The 24,458-nt window shown below is 39.7% G+C and overlaps 1 protein-coding gene across 1 annotated transcript in view; it reads right to left on the minus strand.

The window, feature by feature from the left end:
• The window catches only part of FRY (FRY microtubule binding protein), a 231,492-nt gene that overhangs the window by 16,253 nt on the left and 190,781 nt on the right, over nucleotides 1–24,458 (minus strand). The window contains exons 50-58 of the mRNA XM_045566954.1: nucleotides 23,022–23,096; nucleotides 20,583–20,753; nucleotides 13,823–14,023; nucleotides 13,110–13,271; nucleotides 10,184–10,350; nucleotides 8,785–8,974; nucleotides 3,668–3,817; nucleotides 2,447–2,545; nucleotides 454–537 (exon numbers count right to left, since the gene is read on the minus strand). Coding sequence (XP_045422910.1) covers nucleotides 454–537; nucleotides 2,447–2,545; nucleotides 3,668–3,817; nucleotides 8,785–8,974; nucleotides 10,184–10,350; nucleotides 13,110–13,271; nucleotides 13,823–14,023; nucleotides 20,583–20,753; nucleotides 23,022–23,096 — 1,299 coding nt within the window. The remainder of the gene's footprint in view (nucleotides 1–453; nucleotides 538–2,446; nucleotides 2,546–3,667; nucleotides 3,818–8,784; nucleotides 8,975–10,183; nucleotides 10,351–13,109; nucleotides 13,272–13,822; nucleotides 14,024–20,582; nucleotides 20,754–23,021; nucleotides 23,097–24,458) is intronic.

Raw genomic sequence — 24,458 nt, forward strand, 5'->3', positions numbered from 1 at the left:
GCCTGTCTGTACACTGTTACACAGCATGCTGATCTGAGGTGTGTACTTAAAGCAATTCTAAATTAGAAAATCTGTTTTACAGCTAAAAGGTCAAGAGAAACTCTCTTCATTCAGGGAACTAAGGGGTTCAGTGAAGAATTAATGAAAGTTGGTTTTACGTTCTGAATTAAGAATGGATTTATTAGGGAATGATTAGTATAGTTAGAGTATCCAGCAAAAAAGGTTATTATTACTCCTCTACTTTTACAAAAAGAAGAAACCCCCCCCAAATCCCATCAAAACACAGTCATGCATGGCTTGAACGTCATTCTGTCTTACTCTGTCGGTTTATGTAAATGTATGGGATGACTCATTCCGCCTCTTCCTTTCTCCAGTTCCACACCTCTCGGTAGATCAAAACTAACACACAATGTCAGAGCACAGAAAAGATACATTCTAACAGGCTTTTATTACCTTTTCTTCTGAGTCCCCTGGTTGACAGGTAATTACTCCATCTCTTGATCCTCCTGCAAATGTTGCCTTACAATTTGCAAGCCACTGTAATCAGAAAAAGAGATAGAGACAGCAGTACATTCAGTGATGACGTGAGAACATTTTTAACATAAATTCTGTCAGGAAAAATTTATTAAGCTTCTAAAGATATTATAGTAAAATGAAATTCTGCTATAATGACTTTTTGAAAAAGGTCATTTTTGGGGATTAAAGATTAACTGAAATGATAGCATCTGTTTATATGGGTTTGGTGACGGTCATTTAAAAATATAATTTCAACAGTATGCTATAGTGCCATAGGGAATGGTTTTCCCATACCATTCCTAATTTATGTATAAATGAAAATGAATACGCACACATATTCATATATATATGGCTAGAAACCTTCCATATGTTTGAGGTTAGGAGGCAGGACCAACACTTCCTCACAGGCCTGGTGATTTTGGTCAACATGACCTGACTTGTGATACACTGGCTGCTCTCTTATATTGAGGTGGCTTTTAAGGGACCTCTAAGGGACGAGTCTCTTTCACTAGAAAAAAGCTATTGTGAGAATAGCTCAGCTTTTTAGAGATTCTGCCAGTCTTAGGCATCTGGGATAGTAACACAGATAGAGGTGCAAAGGAAACTTTGAGCAGGAAACAATGAGCATTGAAGAATTAAAATTCACACCTAACATCAAAGTCTAGTTTGGTTCACCAACCAGAATGAAAAGGTTATTTCTACTGGCTGATGACTGAGAAGTTGGAAAACAGTAACAGGTAAAGAGCCATAGAAATGGAAGACAAAGAAAATTGTTATGGGGGAATGTCAGAACTCTCGCCCTCAGACAGGTCATAACAACAACAGCAACAGACAAACCCAAACCCAAACCCAGTAACTTTATAGTGAACATCTTCTCTATATATGACACTGTGACAGGCAGTTTTCCAGATATTATTTCTATTTTCAAGGCAATATTGTGTTGTGGTGAAGAACGTGGACCTTTGAATCCCATATATCTGGGTTTCAGTCCCATTCTTCCACCTCCCAGCTAATCAGGGTAATAACAGTGATCCCAGCGTAGTTGTGAGCATTAATGCTTTAATTTAAGAGATTTAACTCTTAGCAGGTTGTTAGGTTGTTGGACACATAAAAAGGACTCAGGAAATGATGCTGCCATGACTATTATAACTGTTGTGTCTTTGCAACAATCCTGCAAATTAGTTATTATGACCCCTGGCTTACAGGTGATGCATCTGAGATGAGAGAAGGTAAGTAACTTATTCAACGTCACTAACCCTTAAGTAACTGAGCTGTGGTTTGAACTCAAGTCCATCTTACCTGAAAACCCATGCTCTTTCTATAGTGCCTGATGTGTAACAGAAAGTGCTCAATAGATACTACACACAATTATTCTTATTTGTGAGTTGCTGAATTCTCTGGGGCTACAACTGTGCATCTGTCAGAAAACAGGTGGTTTGCATGGATGGTTTCTAGATCACTGTGTCTCTAACATCTTACGATCTAGATCTATGAAGGAAAAGAAAAATAAAGTGCAAAATCTGAGGCCAAGAGAAGCCATGGGGGTGGGAGAAAGCCCTACAAGTGGGTAATAAAAGGCCAGAGATAAGATCCACCACAACTGGTTTTGGGTGAGGCTAACACTGGAAGGAAGGAATCAACAATTTCAAATCTCTGAGAAAAAAGTCATAACATTGATAAAGTGACATATTAAGCAGATACACATTTCTTCCAATTTTTTGGTAGGGATATTATAAGGCTAAAAAGCTGAAAAATTTCTCTTTTGTAAATACCACATTAAATTGGAATTGTAATCCTTAACCGAGGAAAAGATGAAGTCTGTCTTCTACTCTCTAAAGAAACTATCTTAGGTTAATCACAACACCTCCCATAGTGGTTGAGTTCATTCGATTTTAACTGAATGCACATGCACAGGAACACAAAAGCTTACAGAGAGAGTGGCCTCTTTTCTGTTGTTGTAGGTATCCAAATATTCTTGCAGTTCTAGAACGCTGAACTTGAGCTTGTCCAGAAGTCCACAAGAAAGCAGCTAAAGACAGGAAAATGGTTTGTGTTAAAACAATTCAAGTGATACCAACACAAAGGCATGACTACACAGACAGAAAAGAGAAGTATATTTAGAAGTAATATAAAGGGGGCACAGTGCCATACATTTTAATAAGCTGTGAAATTTGAGATTTTGCTCCAGTATCAGCTGTAATTGCAAATGAACACTAGGTTGCTAATCCAAGCCTCCTATGAAATGATTTTTTTCCAATAGCAGTATAGGCAGAAACAAGCCTTCCCAACTATTCCATAGAAGCCCACATTAACAGATGGTATCCATTTATGCACGGATATAATCATCCAATCATACTTTAAGTAATGTGAAGACAGATCTTCAGAGAGACTTTCAAACTTTTGTATTTAATCTATACCTTAAATCATTTAAGACAGAATGATTTTTCATATTGTATTCCTTGCTGCAAGACAACCAAACACCAATCAGGTTCTTGGAAAGACTGACCCTTCAGAGATTTTTAGAATCAAAGCACATGCTCATTGGTTCTGAACCTTGGTAATTATTGAGCATATGTGATGGTTCTGTGATATAATGAGGGCTGTGAAGAAAGATAACACAACCTCTGCCCTCAAAGGGCTCATCAGTCTTGCAGGGTTAGAGTTATAGTCATAAAGCCATGATTCAACTGTCAGATAGTGACTGTTTTAATTTTTCTTTAAACTCATCATTGCAGTTTCGGCTGGGTGAACCCTGAGGGCAGTGAGTCTTTGAGACTGAGGGATGGGGAAAGTGGTGACATGTTGCCTCTGAAGACCCGTCTGGCTGGCCAACCTGGAATCGTGGGGACTGGCCAGGTCAGCTCTGGGGGTTATCTGACCATATATGCACAGCTGTCAAGTCAGAGTCATCAGAGAGAGGTGCCAAGGATGCAGAGGGAGCACAGGGGTGGCTCTTTCTCCTGATTCTCTGGCAATGCACAGTAATTACTCTGCAGACCCGGAGGCCTTTGGGGGTCACATCACAACACAGTGCTGCCCACAACACTCAAGGTGTCTTTAAAACAAACCACAAAACAAACATGCTACTCTGAAGTTCCACACCATAAGTCAGGCAGGCTCTCTGCTGCAAAAGCAGGACTGGGATACTCACGGTTTCAGCATCCACGAAAAGCGTAGGGCATTCAGAACAGGAGGTGAGCATCTGGGAAGAGCTAACGAATTTGGATCCGATTCCCCGGAGGTTATCTCCAAGGTAACTGGCTGCATCACAGGTTAAGAAGCAGAACCTTTTCTGAATATTCTGCAGGGCAGAATAGTGAAATGAAATTTATAAAGGCCAAGTTTAACTTATGCATACTATAAAAAAATTGGGGGAGGGAGTCTTTCTTTTAAAAAAATTAATTTATTTAATTGGTTGATTTTTTTACTTGACAAAGTACATATCATGTAAACATGTTTTGAAATATGTATACATTGTGGAATGGCTAAATTGAGCTAATTAACATTCATCGTCTCAAATACTTATCATTTTTTGTGGTGAGAATGCTTAAAATCTACTCTTAGAAATTTGTAAAAATATAATACATTGTTACTAACAGAAAAAAACTTTTTAAATCTTTATACAAATATCAAATGAACATGGGTCCTAAGGGTAATGGGGGAGGGGAGCAGAGTGAATGTTTGTGTTAAACTAAGTAATCATTTGGTGTGGACAATGTTTCTCCCTAAAACGTCATTTCCCAATGTGTGAGTGCTTGTACAGGTTGAGTATCCCTTATCTGAAATGCTTGGGACCAGATGTGTTTCAGATTTTGGATTTTTTCAAATTTTGGATTTTTTCAGATTTTGGAATATGGTGTTAAATTGGTTTTATGTGCAATTAAATAAAATACTCCAAATCAATAATGTAAGAGCTTCAAGGAGCCTGAAATTCCATGTCTAGCATTGCACAGCAGCTAGTTGAGCTGGGACTAGGATTCAGGTCCCCAAATAGTTTGGGGTTCTTTCCAGGTTGCCTAAGCATAAGGTAAGCTTTGGTTTATTTTTCATTGTACTGAAACTAGATTCATCAGGGAACTTCAGAGCCTCATATAAAGGCAGGTGACATTTAGGGGATAAAAATTCAGTTTTATCTTCTCCTGAGTTGCATATAAACACATCATATAACGTGGTGACATTGTGTGATGGACGTTGGCAATGATATTCTCACACATGAGCAACAAGAAGAAAATATAATGATGGCGACACTTGGAAAGATGTTTATACTGGATCAGCAGAAACCATTTCCTTGTTTTGAAAACCCAGTTCTTTTTGTAATTACCTCCTCCCCACCTCCTCCAAAATCCAACCACACACTGGGAAACATGGTGTTCATACTTATAGGAAAATGTTAGAAAACAGTAAACAGACATGGTGAGGAAATGAGAAGTGGTTAATGACAGCTAGACCGCAGGTCTGAAATGTATTTCATTCCCAGCGATATGTTAATACCCATTTTGCTTCCAGCGTTGCTTTTAATCACATAGTATTTGACAGAGTTTGAGAAAGTTCTTAAGGCTAAATGTAATATTAACAAGCAACATAGAAGGTATATATTTTTAAAAATTATTATTATTGCAGATGAGCTCCATGGGTGATGGATCTAATACACTGATGAAAAAAAAATTCAAACCCAAACGAGTCCCCAAAGGGCTCATGCCCAGCCCCACCTCTCAGCTCATGTGCATTTTAAGTTTTAGTACTTTCTTCTTGCTTTTCCACAACTGCTTTGCTCTCAGGACAGTGGGTGCTCTGGAAACTGAGCCCATTTCCTCAGTGGGGTGGTAAAAGGAGCATCCTAGAGAGTCGACTGTTACCAGACAACAAATGTCAAATCAGCCCCTCTTAGGAGAAGGGACTGTCTCCACAAAAGACATCAGATGTGACATTTGAAGCCTTTTCACGCCTTTAGCCATAGTTTTACCATTTGGGAGTTAAGCTCTGGTCTCTTAGGTTTCCTACGATCTGAGTGTCATTCCCAGAAAGGGCTAGAGAGTCCCCAGGGGAGGTGGCCCAGAGCACTCAGGCAGGGTGGCCCAACTCTCCATAGGGGCAGCTGCTCCTGGGCTCTCACCAGAGGAACCAGGCTGTGGGGGCCAGGGCCACAGAGCACCCGCCACTGACCGTGAGGAAGAGCGGCCCAATGGGAACAGACAGCACGTGCTGCCCGCCTGCCAGATGCACGGCCTGAGCCGTTTCTCTCCTTGAGCTGTCCTTAAAAAGATAAAACGCGTAGATAGTATTTTTATTTCCATTGTACAGTGGAGGACACTGCAGCTTGGTGAACTTAAGGACTGTCTCCACGTCTACCAGGCCAGAAAGCAGCCAGAACTGGATTTGAACCTAGGTTGGTTTAACTCCAAAGGCTATTCTGACCTCACTATTCTGTTTTCCACCCAGAAATCACCATCCCATACAACTCTTTTCTCCTTACGCCTCACCAGTATCTCAGCCAGTGGGTTGCCAGGCACCGGGGACAGAGGTGAAGGTTGGGGCCTCCCTTCTGCCTTCCTCATGCCACCAGCATACCTGGGCAGGTGGGAGGGGAAGTCAGGCTGAGGGTGGTGGCTGCAGCTGCAGGCCACGGCTGACCTGCGACTGCTGGTAATGAAACTAGTTGTCCACAGGCAGGAAGTCAGAAGCTTTATGTTTAAGGTTTCCATTTATTCTTTCTACATTTCGTGAGCACCTATTCTGTCAGCAACTGTTTCAACTGCTGAGAAATTAAGGTAGTAAGGCACCGTTACCTGCCCTTTTCTGGGGAGACAGATAGCTAAACAAGTAATTATAGTGTGACAAGTGTAGCAGATGCAAGTACAGGATCCAGGCGACAGGGGAAGGGAGAAAGAGGTAAAGGAAGGCTTCATTCACGGGAGTGATGCCCAATCAGGCCTTTGAATGCAACTGGGAGTATAGCGCGGGGACAAGCGGACATGACTGTTCTAGGGAGAGGGACAGTGTTGCTCAGGACGATCAAATTAAGCATGAGTAATCCAGTAGCTGTAACAAGAGAAAATGACTACCACAGCCAAACTTAAATATGTACTATTAATCATTATTTAAAAATAGCTTTTAGAACAATATGATAAGTTGCTTTGCTTCTGATTCCTTAACACTAAATTCACCTCAAACAGTAGCTTTCTGGTAGTTTGCTTTAAAATTTCAATCTGGATTAATGTTAAAGAGTTTCTGGAATTCTTACGTTTCAGCAGCCAACCGTTTTCTGATTTAAGCCTCACACCTCGTCCAGCCCCAAATTAATCCCAGACACGATCTTAATTTGTCCATTCAACTTTCTAGTAGGTTTCATTTCCATTTAAACAGTTGAGAGAGGGTGCCACAAGTAAGACTGCAAGTGAGAAACTATAGCTGTCAGTACTATTGGTATATAATTCTGCAAAAATGGATTATAAGAACGGCCTCCAGGCTCAAAAACAGAGTTTACTTTCATATTACTAAAAATGTCTTCCTGAATTTGAAATTATTTAAAGTAGATGATTTTAGTTTTGTCTAGTCTTCTGCTCACTAGGATAACAGATTAGTAAGCAACCTTAGAGAGGCAGTTGTTACACTGGCCTGATTCTTAAGGGCTACTAAGTAGGTGGCACTTTCTCATACCATAAAAAGAAATCTGCAACGCACAGCAACCGTGCTACAACGCCAGTTATCTCAGAGCCGACTTGAGCCAAGGGACGCTGGCTACTGAAATGTTGAAACGATGTTTTAAGATAGTTTTACCTATGGGATCTCCTAGTCCCTGACTTCTTAAACCATTTAAGGGGGACATAATTTTCATTTTGCACTTTTGGTATAATGCCTCATTTTCCTGCCTTTCCCTTCTGCCATGGCTCTTCCTACAGGTGATTAGAAGGCCCCTTCTCTCAGTCGAACCAAATTATCGTCCCTGTCTCATGATACACTCAATTTAACTCAACATCTACACAAGTTTAACTAGATTTTAACCAGTCAGTGCATTCATTCATCCATTATTCAAGTCTACTCAAAGTTGGAACTAGATAGCTTCTTTCTGTTTTTTCCCCTTGTGTTATCAGTGGCAGTTCTGTTTAATGAGTTATTAAAAATAAGGTTAAGGAAAATGCTGATAGAAAAGCATTTTGATTATAGGGAAATAGGAAATTGAAAGAAAGTATTAATACAAAGAAGGAAATAAAAGACACTCAAAATCTCATCACCCTGAGAAGACACAATGAAACTCTGATATACAATTTTCATTATTTTCTAGGCATTTCAAGAACAGGAACAGCATATGGTGTTTTTTTTTAAAAAACTAGCTTTCTCTCAAATTATATGGTAATCACGTTTCCACATCAACAAACCTTCACCTACAACCTCATCTTCGTGGTTTCGTGGCTTCGTCATTCCCAATATTGCCATTTCACAGTCAATATCTGCTTCAAACTCAGCGTACAGGTCTAGGTATCCCTTCATAGCAAGGCATGTTTCTCTTTTCTTGTGCCACCTCACACCCTCTGCCAATTATTTGATTTGGAGCGTGAAAGTTTAGAGCAAGATGCACAGAGGAACTGATGGGAATTTTCATGACCAACAGAGAGGCAGGAATAAAATGAAACTTTCAACCACCAATCAGAAGTCGAACTCCTTCCGCATCTTTCGTTCAGCACTCATTGTAAGTGTGTTATGGGGGTAACAAGAGAAATTTAAGGTGTCTCCACATCATACTGCCAGAGTTGTGTCTGCAAGATGCCAGGGTGTCTCATTGAGGGCTCAGAAGTGCACTCTGCTGGCCATATGTGGTACTGCACCCCCTGGAGGAGGGGACGTTTCTGACAATTTGCACAAAGACACTGACTGCATGGACCTGTGACTGTGGTTCACACAGGAGAGGCGGTTGTTAGACTGGCCTGATTCTTGAGGGGTACTAAGTAGGAGGCATTTCTCCGGGTCAAAAAGAAATCTGCAACGCCCAGCAACCTTCCTACGACACCAGGAACGACCTTTCATGTGTTCAAAAGCAACTAAAAGGAGTAAGCAGGTGTTCACAGCTATGGCTGCCCCGTTAAGGAATTCACTGGGCAGGGGAGGGGTGGAGATAAAAGACAAGGCAGGCCAGGTACACATAATGAAGAAAAGAGAGAGACAAAGGAGGAGAAAATAGCACAATCCCGAAACAAAACAACTCCTTCGCAAATTAGGAGCTCGCTGGCTCCCCCAGAGACGGAGCCCTCCGACCTGGCAGGGAGCCCGTACCTTAAACAGGGAGGAGAACACGTGGAAGGTGTACACGGCGCAGGAGCCGTCCGAGTCGCACATGAGCTGGTTGATGTGGCTGCGCCAGGCCTCCTCGGCGTCGTCACAGGCCGCGGGCTGGAAGGCAGCAAGGATGGCCGAGAAGAAGGGCGAGGGAGGCGGGGAGACTCCCCTGTCGCCTTCTCCAAAGCTAGAAGAAATGAAAACGACCATGTCAAGAAATGACGTCCTTCTCATTCTTCTCTGGGGTTCCTAAATTCTGCCCGTGAGGGTCAGCATGAGGACGTAGCCGCCCTGCCCACTCTTCCCTTTGGGGTGGCTCTGGGCACTTGGCTGTCGTTCAGAGGTCACTGAGATTCTTCTTTGATTCTAGGGAATGGAATTTTCGTCTCTAGAATTTCTGTAATTCCTACATTGCTGATTTCCTTTCTACAGACTCCATACCTCCTTCAGCCTTCAGCAAGGGCTGCTCAGTTCCCCAGAGGCCAGGGCCCCAGACAAAGTAAACACCAGTTCCTAGGCTTTGGCACTTTCATTCCTCTTCATTTTTCACCACAAAAAAATTATAATAAAAATTTTGAATCTTCTAATTTTTCCCTTCTGGAGGGAGAGCACTAATGAATGCGACTAGGGTAGCGGGAGGAAAGGAAACCAAAGAAGAGGTAGGAGAGACAGAGAGGCACGAAGAAAGGAGAGACAAGGAATAAAAAATGAAAAGTCAGATTCTTCTCCAGGTATTACCTTAACCTTTCCTTTGATGGACAGATACTGCTCACCGTAACAGAAGGCCTTTGTCTAGCCATGTCAGGAGCTTTTACTTAGCTCTTATTTTTAACTTTCACAAGAGTAATTTTAGAATCTTGACTTTCTTATCCTGAAGTAACTCTGCAGCATTATTATTTGTGATTTATTGTAGATTCTGCATTAGTCTAACCTTCAGTGTTTTGATCTATTCCTCTTCATATTTTTTTCTATTTGTGTATCTCACTAGTCTCTGAAATATCAGTCACCAGGCTGAAAGACACCCACTTAAGGAAGACTATTCAGTGTATAAAGAGCCTCTTGTTCTAGTCTTTTCACTCCAAGTGGAAAGAACTCATTTCCAAGGCGGGCCAAATCTTGCTTCAAGCTTACAAGGGCTGGACCATGGCCCCAGGCCCTTGGGCTTTTCAGGTTGTTTATGCCTTAGGAATTCTTCTGTGGGTATCCTGTCCTGGCTCTGCGTAAGGCCCTACGATGGGAATGGATGATTCTAACTCAGCTGAAAACCTGCCAAGTTCCATGTCACTTTGGACTAGGACATCCCAGCAGTGCAAGTGTGACATTTCGCTTTAGTGTGGATGCAATACAAAGTGTCAGGTACATCCAAACCACCCACTTCCACCAAGGGCTCCGTTACCTTGCAAGAGTAAACTGGTCCAGTGCCCGACTGCCTTTTTCTTCCGCCTCAGTTGTGTCCAGGCTAAAGCTGTCACTGCATTCGAAAGCTGCCGGGAGTTCATTGATGGAACTAGAAAGATCATCTTCATGCACAGTGGTGTCCTCCTCCTCCCGGACAGCTTCCGCCTGGAAGAATGAAAAGGGAAAAGAATCCGCAGACATGTGAGAATATATACAGGATAATCTGTTCAACTAAAGAAAAAATAAAAGACTGAAATGCTGACAGTGATAGAAAGGAGGGCATTTGCTTTCTAGCTACAATACAGTCAGTTTCTAAACTGGACTCAGGAATTCTCTCAAGTACTGCTCATTCTTTATTTTCTTTTCAGTCTCTTCCCAACAGTCCCCACAGGGGCTCTCAGTAGATTATCATGTTTGAACGTATGCTTATGGGGTGTAAATGCTAAACTTGGAAAAGACCATCGAGACCCTGGGTCAAACCTCCACACTTTACAGATGAGGACACGATGCTCCACCTGGGAAAGGGACTTGCCTAAGATCAAGCTGATAACCAGAGTCGGAGCCGGCATGAGAAACACCGTGGTCTTTGGATTGAGAACTCCTTCCATCGTACAACCCCAGCCTTCTAAAAGCAAGGCTATCCACAGTTAGTTCTCCAGCGTGGAACCCCTTTGCCACTGGAAACTAGAGTTTAGAATCATCAGTGCCTGGCACAGGAGATGCTCAAGAAATATCTCCAGTGTGCACGAGAGCTCCAGGGTCCTTCCCTGAGCCTGCTGGGTTGCTAGGCCTTTCTGTACTGGGAATCCTCTAAGACCCATTGACATACATGCTTTGCCCTGGACGATACCCCTTAAAGATAACAGATAGGACTGTCTGCTCTTACCTTGCTACAAAATGTGGAATAAGCAGTAAAACGATAGGGCTCTAGGCCAGGCAGAACTGGGATGAGTGAGAGGCAGGAAAGAGACATAGCAAGTAAAATGGAAAAAGAGGCTGGGCTTGGGCTCCGGCCAGGGGGAAATCAGCGGAGGACTGATTGTTCTTTAGGAGAGGAAGGAAGGCAACTGGATTACACATCAGAAGAGGAGAGGAAGAAAATACACGTACATGTTTCAGTGAGTCATTTTCTTAAAACAAAAACAAGAATCTAGGCAAAACAGAAGTGTGTATGAATTAGAGCTTTATCATGGGTTAACATCTGGCCACTCATTTAGTATGTATTTAGTATTTTGAATCTAGAACTAATAGGGAAAATTAACAGTAAAGTTAAAGATATATTAGGGAGACGGGTTATCTCATGTCTTTGGAGGAACTGCTGGTAAATACTGAGTTTCAGAGGCTCCTCTGTATCTGCTTTCCGCTTTTTTTAAAGCCACAGTGGTGCTAATGAGGTTGGCCACTGGGGACTGGTCTGGGTTATAGTGCACAAAAACTTCATCTATTAGGGAAAGGCTGAGTTCTTATAAAAATATCTTTTGTTTTCTTTTTCTAACACCACAGATACATCAAGCATTGCAGAAACCCAGGAATAGCTCTTCAGAAATGAGATCCAACCTTTCCTTGGTAGGATTAGATGCTTTCTACTACTCCGGCAGTGCTTTATATAGGAAATCGGTATATTTTAGCATGCAAAATCAAAAAATGGAGAAAATGACTATACCAACACTGAGAAATATAAAATCCTAATAAGATCACATATAATTCTGTGATTTTTTTGCATGAAATTTAATTTCTTAATCTTAGGATTCTGGCATTTTAACTTAGACAAAGTTTTATTCTCTGGTTTTTTTTTTTTTTTTGGCTAAAAAAGCCCTTTGCTAACTCCAAGAATCCTAATCAGAGTCCGTTTGCAATGGGACAATTTTAGAAATAATTCTTATTTAAGCTTCAATATTTTTAGGTAATTGCAATTTGGTGGTTGTCCTTGGCTTAAAGCACATACCTTTGTCTAGATTTCTGCTCTGTTTTTAGTATGCTGTAAAAAAATACAGAATAGCCAATACTATATTTTTCCCTCAGAAATGTCAGAAGGAACATATTCATACTTTTATAATTTTTTTTCTATTTTATTTTCTCTTTAGAACTTATGCAACCATAACCACACTCAGGATAAAGAATGCTTTATTTTATCCTAACAACTATCCTAACAACAATAGATTATTTTGGTATTTCTACCATAGGGAAATAAAATTCTATACTGATGGGCATATATGTGGGCACAGCATGTGAGTGGATAGTTTTATGAACAGGCTATTTTCTGGAAATTTTAATAAAATAATAATCTTTAAATCTTTAAAATAAATTTAAAAATTTAAGTAAATAAACTATTAGAAATTTAAAAAAGCAAACGCTTTTAAATAAGAAAATTATGTCCATTAGTTACCTTTCTCCTCAGAGAGTCTAGCTAGAAGAGTTTTGTGCGAATCTGGCATAATAGCTGTGATTGACATTAAAAATTCCCATAGTGCACCAAAAGGCGAGCCCTGAATCAATATACAAATTGTATAATTGTTTCCTACACAGGAAAAAATGTCCCCAAATACATGATACACCCACACCGTCCTTAGCATATTGTTCTATAAAAGTCATGACAAAGCACAGCAGTTTCCCAGTCACAGCAGCCTCGGACACGCCAGTTTGCTTTGCCATCCATCAGCAGTGCTCACGTGACATGTTTCGTTTTAAAGAGACTCAAATCAAATATCTTTCAGCTGAGGGGATGATGGCCGCTCAAGCTTGTGGGGGTAAAATAACTTCAAAACGTGGGCTCAGGTGCCCAAACGTCAATTATTTCGAAAAAGTAAGAAAGAAAAAGATAAAGATAGTCCCTCCACTTTTGACCCCTTCAGCATTCTCAGTAAATCAGAAGTGCTTTTTTTCTTTAAGGAAACTACAATCATCATTGCCAAAAATCTCTTTACCTTTGAACCCTCAGAAATCTGCAGATTATTCATATCGGGCAAAGAAGCGTCAAAGCTGGCCATCCTGGTGTTGAAGGAGTGCGGGTCGGCGGGGGTCGAGTCACAGGCCGTGCTGAGCAGTTCCATGGGATTGGTCTCCTCAGAGGGGGAGAGCGTCATGATCTGTGTAAAAAGCAAAGGAAATGAAACATAGTATGAAGTTCCCATTCTTTAAAAGCTTTAATTATTTTTTTACATAAGAGTCCAAACCATTGTTCTCCAGTCGTTGGTTGATAGGTTTTAATTTTTAACTTCCATATTTCACTGTTACTGGCTCCTACTTAAACACAGCAGCTGGTGATCTAGTTGGTATTACGGCACAGACCTCTAAAACACCTAATCACATCCAAACGTCTGTTGTATCTCCTGAAATGTTAGAGATCTCAGGAATTTTTTAAAAAGATTCCAGCATCATAAAAGTTATTTGGGAAAAATCTGGGCCTTAAGATTTGATGGCTTTCAGGGCACATCAAGGTACACCAGCTTTTGTTTTTATTTGCAACTTACAGAGAAGACTTGGCCAGTTAGAACCCATTAGATACCACCTGACAGTTGAGATTTAGTTTAGCAGCTGTGGAAAGTTTCTGTAGCTGAAACTGGAAACTACACTCCTGTATTAATTACAAAAAAAACCCAAGTCTCCCAATTCCTGGAGTGGGAGAGCTGCTACTTACTAGGTCTGAGTGCTCCAGGATCTGGCTGGCTGTGAGGTCCTCCTCCTCGGATGACTCATCGGAGTCCTCATGGTTCATTTTGTTGAGGCTGGGAGTGCTTCCTGAGAGCTGGCGCTCCTCCAGAATCTGCATATCACACTTGTCCAGGCTGTCCAGAGAACGTCTGCGCACTCCCCAGTTGAAATTGTCCATACTCTCACCCTGAAATCACACCATCAACCATTTTTTTATGCCCAAATCCCGCTGCACGTACACCTTCTCACATTCATTAGTCACAGCTTAGAAACAAATACTGTCATTATCAACTCTGAGGCCCTCATCTACTTTGGTACCCAAACTTTTGTTTACCTGATGTGAAAAGTAGTAAAAGCATGACAGTGCATGTAAAGTCATAAGTAGAAGTGATTACATACTTTTCTTTGGCATGGTAGGTAATTATTACATTTTTTAAAAGTTGATTTTGGTAAATCCTCTACACGATCTGAGATTTGAAAATTGTAAGAAAGAGACCATTAATATTAAAACAACTTCCAAAGAGGTGTCAATCCCCCTTCAACCCCCCTGCCCTCCCTTATGGCTGGCCCCTGTTTAGTACTGTTTTCAGAAGGAGAAAAAGTAGGACTATGCTTGTAGCACATTCTGAAATCCTTTGGGTATTAAGTAGAGCGCATTAGGTAACATTCCAGCCTATTTCTGCCACAGTGGATTCCACAGATAAAATGCAGAGTTAAAGATTGTCAGAGAGCAGCTGGGCAAAGTCTGACGGATCATGCACTATGCAGAGGCCAGAGCAGCTACGGCTTCACTTTTGCTTTAGGCTTATCTTTAAATAATTGTCCCAACATAGAGTTAATCTCCTGGACCCAAAACAACTGATTCAGTACCAAATATTATTGCTGACTTGTACATTTTGATTTACTGAGAACTAGCCTAAATGGCCATGTAAGTGTTAAAGAAAGGTTTTAGTTGTATTCAGACTTTCTCTACAAACCATCAGATATTAAATAAGTTTAAGATAAATTTTTTTTTTCTAGAAATGAATCTGGGTTTTATGTTTCTCTCTGTTAAGATAGGAATAAAGGAAGAAAAATATCACCTAGCCTACTGATATGCAAATTTTAACCTAGACAAATGGGTAATCTGAACAAAACCCAGCACAGACCCTTTTCATTTATTGGTAATTGGAAACACTGCTTGATGGTTCGCTAAAATAAAATAACTTTTTTTGGTGAGAGCTCAGAGAACAGCATAATATGAGAGATGCAAATTACTACTAAACTTAGGGAACATTAAATTTATTAATTTTCCTCCAGTTTAAGGGTCTATTGTTTCTAGCTCCTCAGCACACAAGCTTGCCATTCTCAGAGATCTCTCATGTAACGGAGGCTTAGGTTTTCCAAAGTTCGTTTCGGCTATTCACAAAGGAAGGCAACAGGTACGAATCCTAAACACATTCTGGATATGATACAGAAATTGCTATCATTATTCGTCTCCATTTATGATATTTACAATTGCTCTTAGGGCTGTTTGATTATAAAGAGAAGGCAGACTCAGAATATGGTGTCTATATTCTGTATCTGTAACCTGCTATGATAAATTACCACGAAGTATTTTTTTTTTCTTGGTGGAAAAAGGTTAACTGTTTTGTTGGGATTTACAAATAGCTATTGCAGTGAGAAAATGAAAAAAAATGTGGATGAGGCAAAAGTTCTGGGAAGAAAAGGAAAATCCAATGTGTAAAGAAAGGAAAAAAAGATATAGAAAAATAAGAATACTATATAGAGTTAAAAGAGAAGAATGTGAAACTCACAGGGAAAAATATATAAACATAAGTTCACAAAACTGATTCTCTTGTACCAAGTGAATGGATGGGTTGGATGAACTATCTTAAGCAACAGTTCTGGAGGTCTCCCATACTGAACCCCAGACAGAACCGAGAGCTTGCGGAGCCATATAGACATCTCAGGTAAGAGAAGGCTACACCAGACATAGGTCACTGCTACCGTTGATTTGGTGGCAGCTCTAGTGAAGACCTGAATAAATCAGGCATGAGAATAGGGAGGCAGGGAAAGCTATTCTTGCAGGAATAAGATCTGGCTGTCACTCTAGAGGATGTGATATTTCCACCAGAGGCAAAGGTGTTGAAGTGATGTCCCTGGTGGTGGCTGAGGGGTTGAGATTGTCATCTGGCCCCAGTTAAAGCCCACGGTGATTGAATGTCAACCAGGCTTTCTCAGCATGGTACAGGAATAGCCCTAATAGGAGAGCCAATTTCCATCCTCCCTCTCCCTCAAACATCAGATTTGTATTTTATGTAATATACAAAGCTAACAGTCAAAACTGTGTTTTATTGACTACGCCAGATTTTCTATGTGTGAGAAAATGCAGAGGATGGCTAACTATTCCTGATGGACAATCTGTGTATGTCAGTTATAAAACTTATAAACCACTCAGGATTTATACTGAGATGGGAAAGTATTCATGATTGAACATTCTAGAAATGTTGGAAATAATATTCTTTGAAACATTTTTTTTTTCATACTGGAGCTCTGTCATATGAGAATTGTTGAAGGAACTTGGGTGCACTGTAGTCAATATATGTTCTCCGAAATGTAGCTATTAATACTTAGAGTAAGTCTGACACACATAGATATGGCATGATCATAGGTCAGTGTGCCCAGGAGGGTACTGGTTAATGCCTTGTAATTATTAGCACCTCCTTTTACTTGCAGAGGGGCCCTGGTTTGGATGAAAATGTATATAATCACCCTATAGAGATAACTTCTAATTTCTGGAAAACAAAAGAATTTATGGCAGTATATATGGTATATAATTAGATGTGGATTGTTGATTTCACCTTTAATAAAAGAATTTAACATCAAAACCCATCCAGTTGTGCAACTGTCTAGTCAGAAATTGTAAGATTTCCATAGATCATACTTGAAACTCATTTTCTCTCAAGAGATACAATCATGCAACTTCCTGAACTAGGCATGTAAAGTTTTTAAAAAATATTATGCTTATATTTTAGAAAACATTTCCATACTAGAGCAGCCAAGAAAAATACCTCTTATATCACACACACCTAAATGGAAATATGCACGCAAATAAGCATACATATACTGGAAGGGAGGAAAGCAATTACGTTGTTATAATTCTGCAACGATGCAACACATCTACTGGCATATCTGAATTAAAAATAGCATCATCTTACCTGAAGTTCCTGGGTAGCAGATTGAATGGACAGAAAAACAAATAAAAGGTCTTTTTAAAATGATTATATTAAAGATACTCGAGTGCATTTGTCTTAGTTTTAACACAACAGCAACTAAGTGCCAACAATATATATTTCAGCAGATGCAACTTAAATACAAAGGCAAACATACACTAATCACTAAAGTCAGTATTATATATTAGAAATGCCAAATCTCTTAGTGGTAGATGATGTAGCTGGGGTAACAAATCATAAATACAATTTTGGAAATAGTTTTCCACTTCAGTGACAACTTTGGTCTCCTCAACACTTTTTTTTTTGGAATGCCTAAAGATGTATTTGTGAGAAAATTGTTAAATGTCGTGGGAAAATGAATGAGGGTCATCAACTGGAAAAAAGGTGGCATCACCTGATCCTGCTCACAAAGCTAAAAGTGTTGTGAATCATGACCTATTTACTGCTGATGTGCAATTAATAGCAAAGATACAACACCTTTTTTGAGACAGTGTCTCACTCTGTTTCTCTAGCTAGAGTGCAGTGGCATCATCATAGCTCATTGCAACCTCAAACTCCTGGGCTCAACTAATCCTCCTGCCTCAGCTTCCTGAGTAGTTGGACTACAGGTGTGTGCCACCACGCCTGGGTAATGTTTTCATTTTCTGTAGAGATAGGGGTTTTGCTCTTGTTCAGGCTGGTCTTGAACTCCTGACCTCCTGATCCACCTTGGCCTCCCAGGGTGCTAGGATTACAGGTGTGAGCTGCTGTGCCTGGCCAATACAACACCTTTTAAAGATTCTGAGAAGTTCAAAGGCAAACCCTTACAGATATTATTTAATAAATTCTAAGACTATTTAATAAAAAAGAATGGACATGCAAAAACAACTTGTCTTTCTTTTTTGATAACTATTTTGATCTAGAAACCAAATACGCTTAACTTTCTCAGATGAGGATCTACTAAAATTATTCACCAAAGATAGTAAAAGAGGGCTAACATTTAGAATGCCAGCTATGTGCCTGACACTATACTAGAAAGTATACATAGGTTATCTTATTTAATCCTCACGTCAACTCTACAGGCAGGTACCAGCTGAGTATCCTTTATTCAGAATGCTTGGGAGCAGAAGAGCTTTTGGATTTTGGATATTTTCCAGACTTTGGAATATATACATATAGATAGTGAGATATCTTGGGGATGGAACCCAAGTTTAAACACAAAATTCATTTATTTTTCATATACACTTTATATACATAGCCTGAAGGTAAATTTATACAATATTTTAAATAACTTTGTGTACGAAACCAAGTCTTGACTGTGTTTTGACTGTGACCCGTCACATGAGGTCAGATGTGGAATTTTCTACTTGTGATGTCATGATGGTGCTCAAAAAGTTTTGGATTTTGGATATTAACTGTAGATTAACGATGCTCAACCTGTATTATTATACCCATTTAATAGACAAAGAAGCAGAAACCAAGAGGAATTGCATTCAGACAGCTAAGTCAGTGGCAGAGCTGAAATTCAGACTTGGAGCTGCTGGATTCTCAAGTCCAAGCATTTTTATTCTTCTACTCTGTAAGCACGTTAGAATCCTTTATTATGATTTTATTGAGAAGTAGCAAAACATTCTCACTGGTTTATTTGGATAAAATATACATTCTCACCCCTTTGAATTTCTTATAAAATCTTAATCATAGAAGATAAAAATAATCAACCACTGTGATTTTTTAGTTGTTGGCTAGGACATAGAGAGAAGGAAGATCTATTATTCACTATTTCTTGTCCCTGAAAAACATTGGTATAATATTAATTTCTAAGTGATGAGCATGTCAGATTTTTTTCCTTATTTTGATAGAAATTAAATTTGTTAGTTGTTCTGAAATTGTATCTGATTCCTCTGCTTTCCATCATTCCTGCTAGGTCACTTCACAAAACATTTTTCTGGGGCTGAGGTAGGAAAATGATGCCTCTATTGCTTCATCAGTTTTCCCCTCCTGAGTTTAGCTTCCAGAGTGAAGAGGGTGCCCAAGCTTGAATTCTAAGCGAAAAGTAAACATTAGCTCAGTAGCCAGATCAGGGAGCAAATCTTTTGACATTAGCTGAACTCTGAGCTCTGGCTCAGAGAGATTTTGAAAGTATTCAAAACAGTTGTCTTTTGCTTTAGACTTTGAAAACAATCCTTACTGCATTGAGTGAATGCTTTCTCTGTCACTAATGGTGGGTAACAGAAAACTCTGCAGTACTTTTTATTGGGTCTAGAACAACTCAAGGTGAAAATTAAGCTGGCGCTTACTTTAAGGATGCTTTATAGTCAGTGCCTTTATACTCCTTAATGCCTGGGTCTGCTAAATTTTTTTTCCAGGGAAAGAATCAGCGAAGAACACATTCTTACTCTGAGGACATGACTCTCTCCTGCTGGCACAGATGCAGGGTTGTCAGTGGGCAAAGGGAGGATGAAAGTGAAGAGCTCTTTGGCCTCAACTAGACGTACGCGGGTTGGTCAGCACTGACGTCCTTTTAGGGAAAAAGCTACCTGAAGCATCATTTTCCCCCAAGTTTGGAGTTAGGTAAGGAGGTGCATATCCACCACGGGACATAATAAACTTTGAATCTAGGCCTCCATTTTAATGATAGGACTAGCAGCAATCCCTTTGGGGATATATTGTGCCGTCAGACAAGAGCTGAGCAAAACCATGGGCTCAGGCCCCGTTCTGGGCATCTTTACCTGAGCCAGTCTCACTTAAGTGAATTGAGTTTTCATCCCACAAGGCAAGACTCTCTCTCAGCCAGGACATGCCCCAGAGGTATTGGAATGAAGATGACTGACAAGGTGATGCTCCTCCTTCCAATCCCTGTTTTCAAAAACTTGATTCATAGCTGAAAGCGTATCATTACCATAATTATCATTCGAAGCAAATGCAGATGCATTTGCCCGTTGAGACTTGAATTCAGCTGCTCCAGGTGTCTGGAACACTAGCCACCAAGCTACGCCGAGCAAAAAGCTCTCTCCTATGCACTGTATTTTGTTTCAAGTTCTAATGATTTCATCAAACACAGCACAAAAATGTTGGCTCCCTCAGGCTCTGGTCTCATGTTGTAGCAGGTAAGCTTTGAAGTAATGGAATTACAGCAGCTTCATGTTTGAAACAATTAAATGCTTAGCATATTTTACCTAGGTACCAGTGAACAGGCTCAGAATTGAAATGTTTTTGTGATTTTTTTTAAAGTTCTCCTTTGGACTACACACACACACACACACACACACACACACACACACACACAGAGTCTTTGTGTGGTCATTAAAACTCAGGTCTTTGCCATTTAGAAATAACTTGGCAGGTTTTGCTGTGTGCTCAGACAGGAAGGGTGTGGTAACTTTTGCCAAAGTTAAGCTGCTGTACTTTGAATAAGCTGATTCAAAATAAAGGTTACAGCTTTCCAATTAAAGACTTTGTTACAAAAACTCATTATTTAGCAGGTAAAAAGCAACTGTTTTATTAGTTGAGGCAAAGGTCGAAGGAATTATTTTTACAGAGAATATACCGTACCTCTCCATCCTCCAGCTCCACATCCAGGAAGTCGAAGTCTCTAAAGACTCTAAACTGCTGTTCACTGTTCGTGTCGTCCATGTTCTCCTGTTCTCGGGCGCCGTCCTCAGAAGACACCAAGCTCGTCTGGTGCTCGAGCATATCCAAATCCCCACAGGATGAGAAAATCACCTACGAATCAAAAGAGTCCTCTACTGAGAGACTGTTCTCCCTTTGGTTGTTTGTGCTCCGAAAAACTGTAATTGGCTCTTCATGGACTGTATTTCCAGTACACACCTAATTCCTTAAGTGGGTATTTTTAGAATGTTCTTTTATTATTTATGTTGGACAGGTGCCTTCATTAAACTCATTGCAAAGACGCAAGTTCAAGCACCAGGAAAATGTTCAAGAGTCAAACTGCTGCCTCTTAATGAAGACTAGATACTCCCTATGTGTGTGTATGTGTGTGTGTGTGTGTGTGTGTGTGCAAAACAACTGATCATGTGTTCACAGACAAATGGCAACAGCCAAGAAGGTGTTCCACTGTTTCTGAACTGATGGAGGTTAGAAGTTATACACATTCTCATACACACACATATCAAATACATATAAATAATATTTTAAAAACTACTGATACCAAAATATGTTGTTGTAGAATGAATGAACTATGGGAGCAAAAGATTTAACCCTTATAGAGATAAACCAGGAAGAAACAGAAGCCAAAAACTGCAGTACTTGTTCATAGAAGAGTAGGTGAGCAGCCATGCCCATAATTTATACTTAAATTCCTGTCCTGTTGATTTAAACAAAACATTTTTTTTTACTTTAAGAATCTCTAGTATGTTAATGTTTTAAAATTAACATCTATGTTTAGGTTCTTTTCACCAAGCCATTTTACTAGAACTTTGTAGAAATAATAAACTGCAAGTAACCTAAATGTTTTGCTAACCAGCCTCTACTGAACATAGATTGATATTAAATAAAATTAACAGTATACTTTATTATAACCATTATAATGTCTTAGTCTTCCTTGAAAAGTAGGCAAACCATTTTATAAGAGTTTAAATACAACAAATATCTTTCAAAAGGAAAGAGTGAATGTATTGCAAATGTACTTTGTTTCTCTAGTGTTTACGAATAGCCGTATCATGTGTACTGTATTCTCAGAAAATGCTACATGACATAGTTTTGCACAGAGCTTGCAAATGGGCATGTGAGATAAACAGCCTCAAGGTCCAGTCAGCTAGTCTGTGAAAGATGAGATAAGAGTTCTGATTTCCTCAGCTGAAGGCTCTCGTGCCTAGTTAGTGCTGCTCTCTCATTGGTAATGTACTACAGGTCAATTATCTCTCGCTGGAAAGGCCTCAGCACAGGGACAGACAGTATGGATCTGAAAGGGAAAGTGCCAACCACAGTGGCAACAAAGAGTAGGCCTCGCTGGCTGTGCTGCAGGGCAGAGGCAAAACACTCTCATTTCTTTCTGTTGTGGGCTAGGTGGCTCTGTCTGCCCTGTCCCCTCTGCCCTAAATAATGTCACAAGAGCAGCAACAATCTCACTGATCAATAACACTCAAAAGGAGACTTAAATGGAGGCCCAGCTTAGCTGATGGCTGGCTGGGGTACTTTTCCAGATGATATCAGTTTGCACTTGAGCAAGTATTTATGAGCCTCTAAGATTTCACTGCTCATGAGCTATGTTAGTAGATACACTTTGAAATTTCTTAAATAGCTCCACAGAGAAATCTGTTTGCTAATTCTTACTTTATTTTGCTATTTCTTTTTTGTAAAGAATAAAGCTCCTGTGATATAGATGAAATAAAAACACTTGGTGAAACCAGCCCCTGACATTTTTATTGTTATTGCTGCAATATGCTCACTCACACAATTTGAAATTTTCTAAATTTTATAAAAGATTCAGAAGCTTACTTATAATACTTCAATCATTCATTCATTCAAAATTCCAATGGCACTTTTTTTACTATAATATCAGTGGAAGTTTATATGAGAAAAAGCATAATATATCATTTTCATCTTTATTGTATGTGAATGAAAGGATGACATCACAGTAAGAAGTGTGTGTACAGAGAGTAAAATTACATCCAAAGGAATGAGCATATATGTCATACATTGCTGTCAGTACAGATTAGCTTATATGTCATAAGGAAGTCTAGGTATATTTATTAAAAAAAAAATCCAAGAAATTTAAAAAATGAAAATAACTGAGTATTCACAGACAAACTGGAGCAAACAGCCAACAAAATCTTTCATGGTTTCTGAACTCAATGAGATTAAAAATTATAGTGTGAGAAGAACCAACCCAGGAGGGGTTTAATCAAGATGGTGTACATCATACTCACTATTCACAGTTGAATCCTCTACAGTATATGACCAAAGGCAAAAACAGACCAAACGCAAAAGAGAGATGATACCAAAACAACCGTGATACACGATAGAACTTACTGATGGATTTTTGCTTAATCCTACTTCTTGGCCACACAGAGAAAGGACGTGCACCAACTTCTCTTTCGTCCTCTTCTGGAAAAGAAACACAAGACAGGTTTCCATGATGGGGTCCTGTGAGCAAATGTGCTCTAATATTATAGCCACTAGCCACACAAGGCAAGGGCACTTGAAATGTGGCAAGAGTTGAGATGTAAAATACACAAAGACTTGGTATGAAAGAAGAATGTAAAGTATCTCATTAATAATTGTAAAATATTGGTAACATGTTGAAATAACAGTTTAGCTATATTTGGTTAAGTAAAATATGTTATTAAAATTAATTTTGCCTGTTTCTTTTTTACATTTTTTAAAAGGAGACTATTAGAAAATTTAAAATGAGGTCACATTATGTTTCCAGTGGCTAGTGCTATTCTAAGTTATCCCAAAGAATGTGTGTAGGTAAGAAGACAGTGGATATGCATCACTCCTTTGGATAACCTTTTCTTGTACGGTACAACTTTCGGTATTAGCGAGCCTTTCCTTATACCTAAATTAAATTATGTTATAGCACAAGTCTATTTTCCTCAAATGGGAGAATAATTTTACTTTCTGCAGAATGAAATAATTCAATTATTTATAAGCCATATTAAATATTTGTCAATTTATTCTTCCTAAAGTTAAAAAGATTCAATTCCTTTCATTTTTCTTCATAAACCGTCTTTTCGAGCCCCTTTAAGCATGGCAATTCTTCTATAAACCATCACATTTTTACAATGACAGACAAACTAGCTCTCAGAATGATGTGTGAGTTGAGAATGAAAATAAAGAGTAACCAGAGCCCAAAATTTGTTAATGTAGTTCAGAACTGCTCTTAAAGCAACCTCCCTAATCTCTTTAAAATGATTTTTCTCCCCTTTAATCTGATTTGTTACATGGAAACTGCTAGGAGCCAATATCACTCTTAGATTTTCATTCTTAATGGAACTTGGTTCACCGCATCCTCTTTCCAAATTATAGAAGGGACAGGAAAGACGGTGTCTATTCAAAGTCAGAGACAGGAGGGCCTTGAAGGATGGCAGGAGATTTGCTCAACCAGTAATATTTCCCTAAGTCTTAGTGGTCATTTTACAATTCTGGGAAGGAACAACTGTAGAGGACTGTGGAATTGGGCTGTACGTTTGTCTTCTCTTTCCCAACATCTCAAAGGAACACTCTCCGAGAACCTGCTGTGTCCCGGCAGGCACTGGGCTGTATGTTCCTTCCCCCTAACCTTTGAGAGTGAAGGTGGGTCCCGCTGGGCGAGCAAACAAAGTGTCTTCCTGCCCAGCACCCACCTTGCCTTTGGTGTTGCCGTCCCTCTTCTCATCTTGGGAAAGGCTCCTCTCCCACTGAGTGGGGCTCTGCCTCCCTCACATGCCCTGAAAAACTCCTTTTATAGAATTGCTATGCATGTCA

This window comes from Lemur catta, chromosome 13 (genome assembly GCF_020740605.2).
Source record: "Lemur catta isolate mLemCat1 chromosome 13, mLemCat1.pri, whole genome shotgun sequence".
Taxonomy (NCBI): Eukaryota; Metazoa; Chordata; class Mammalia; order Primates; family Lemuridae; genus Lemur; species Lemur catta.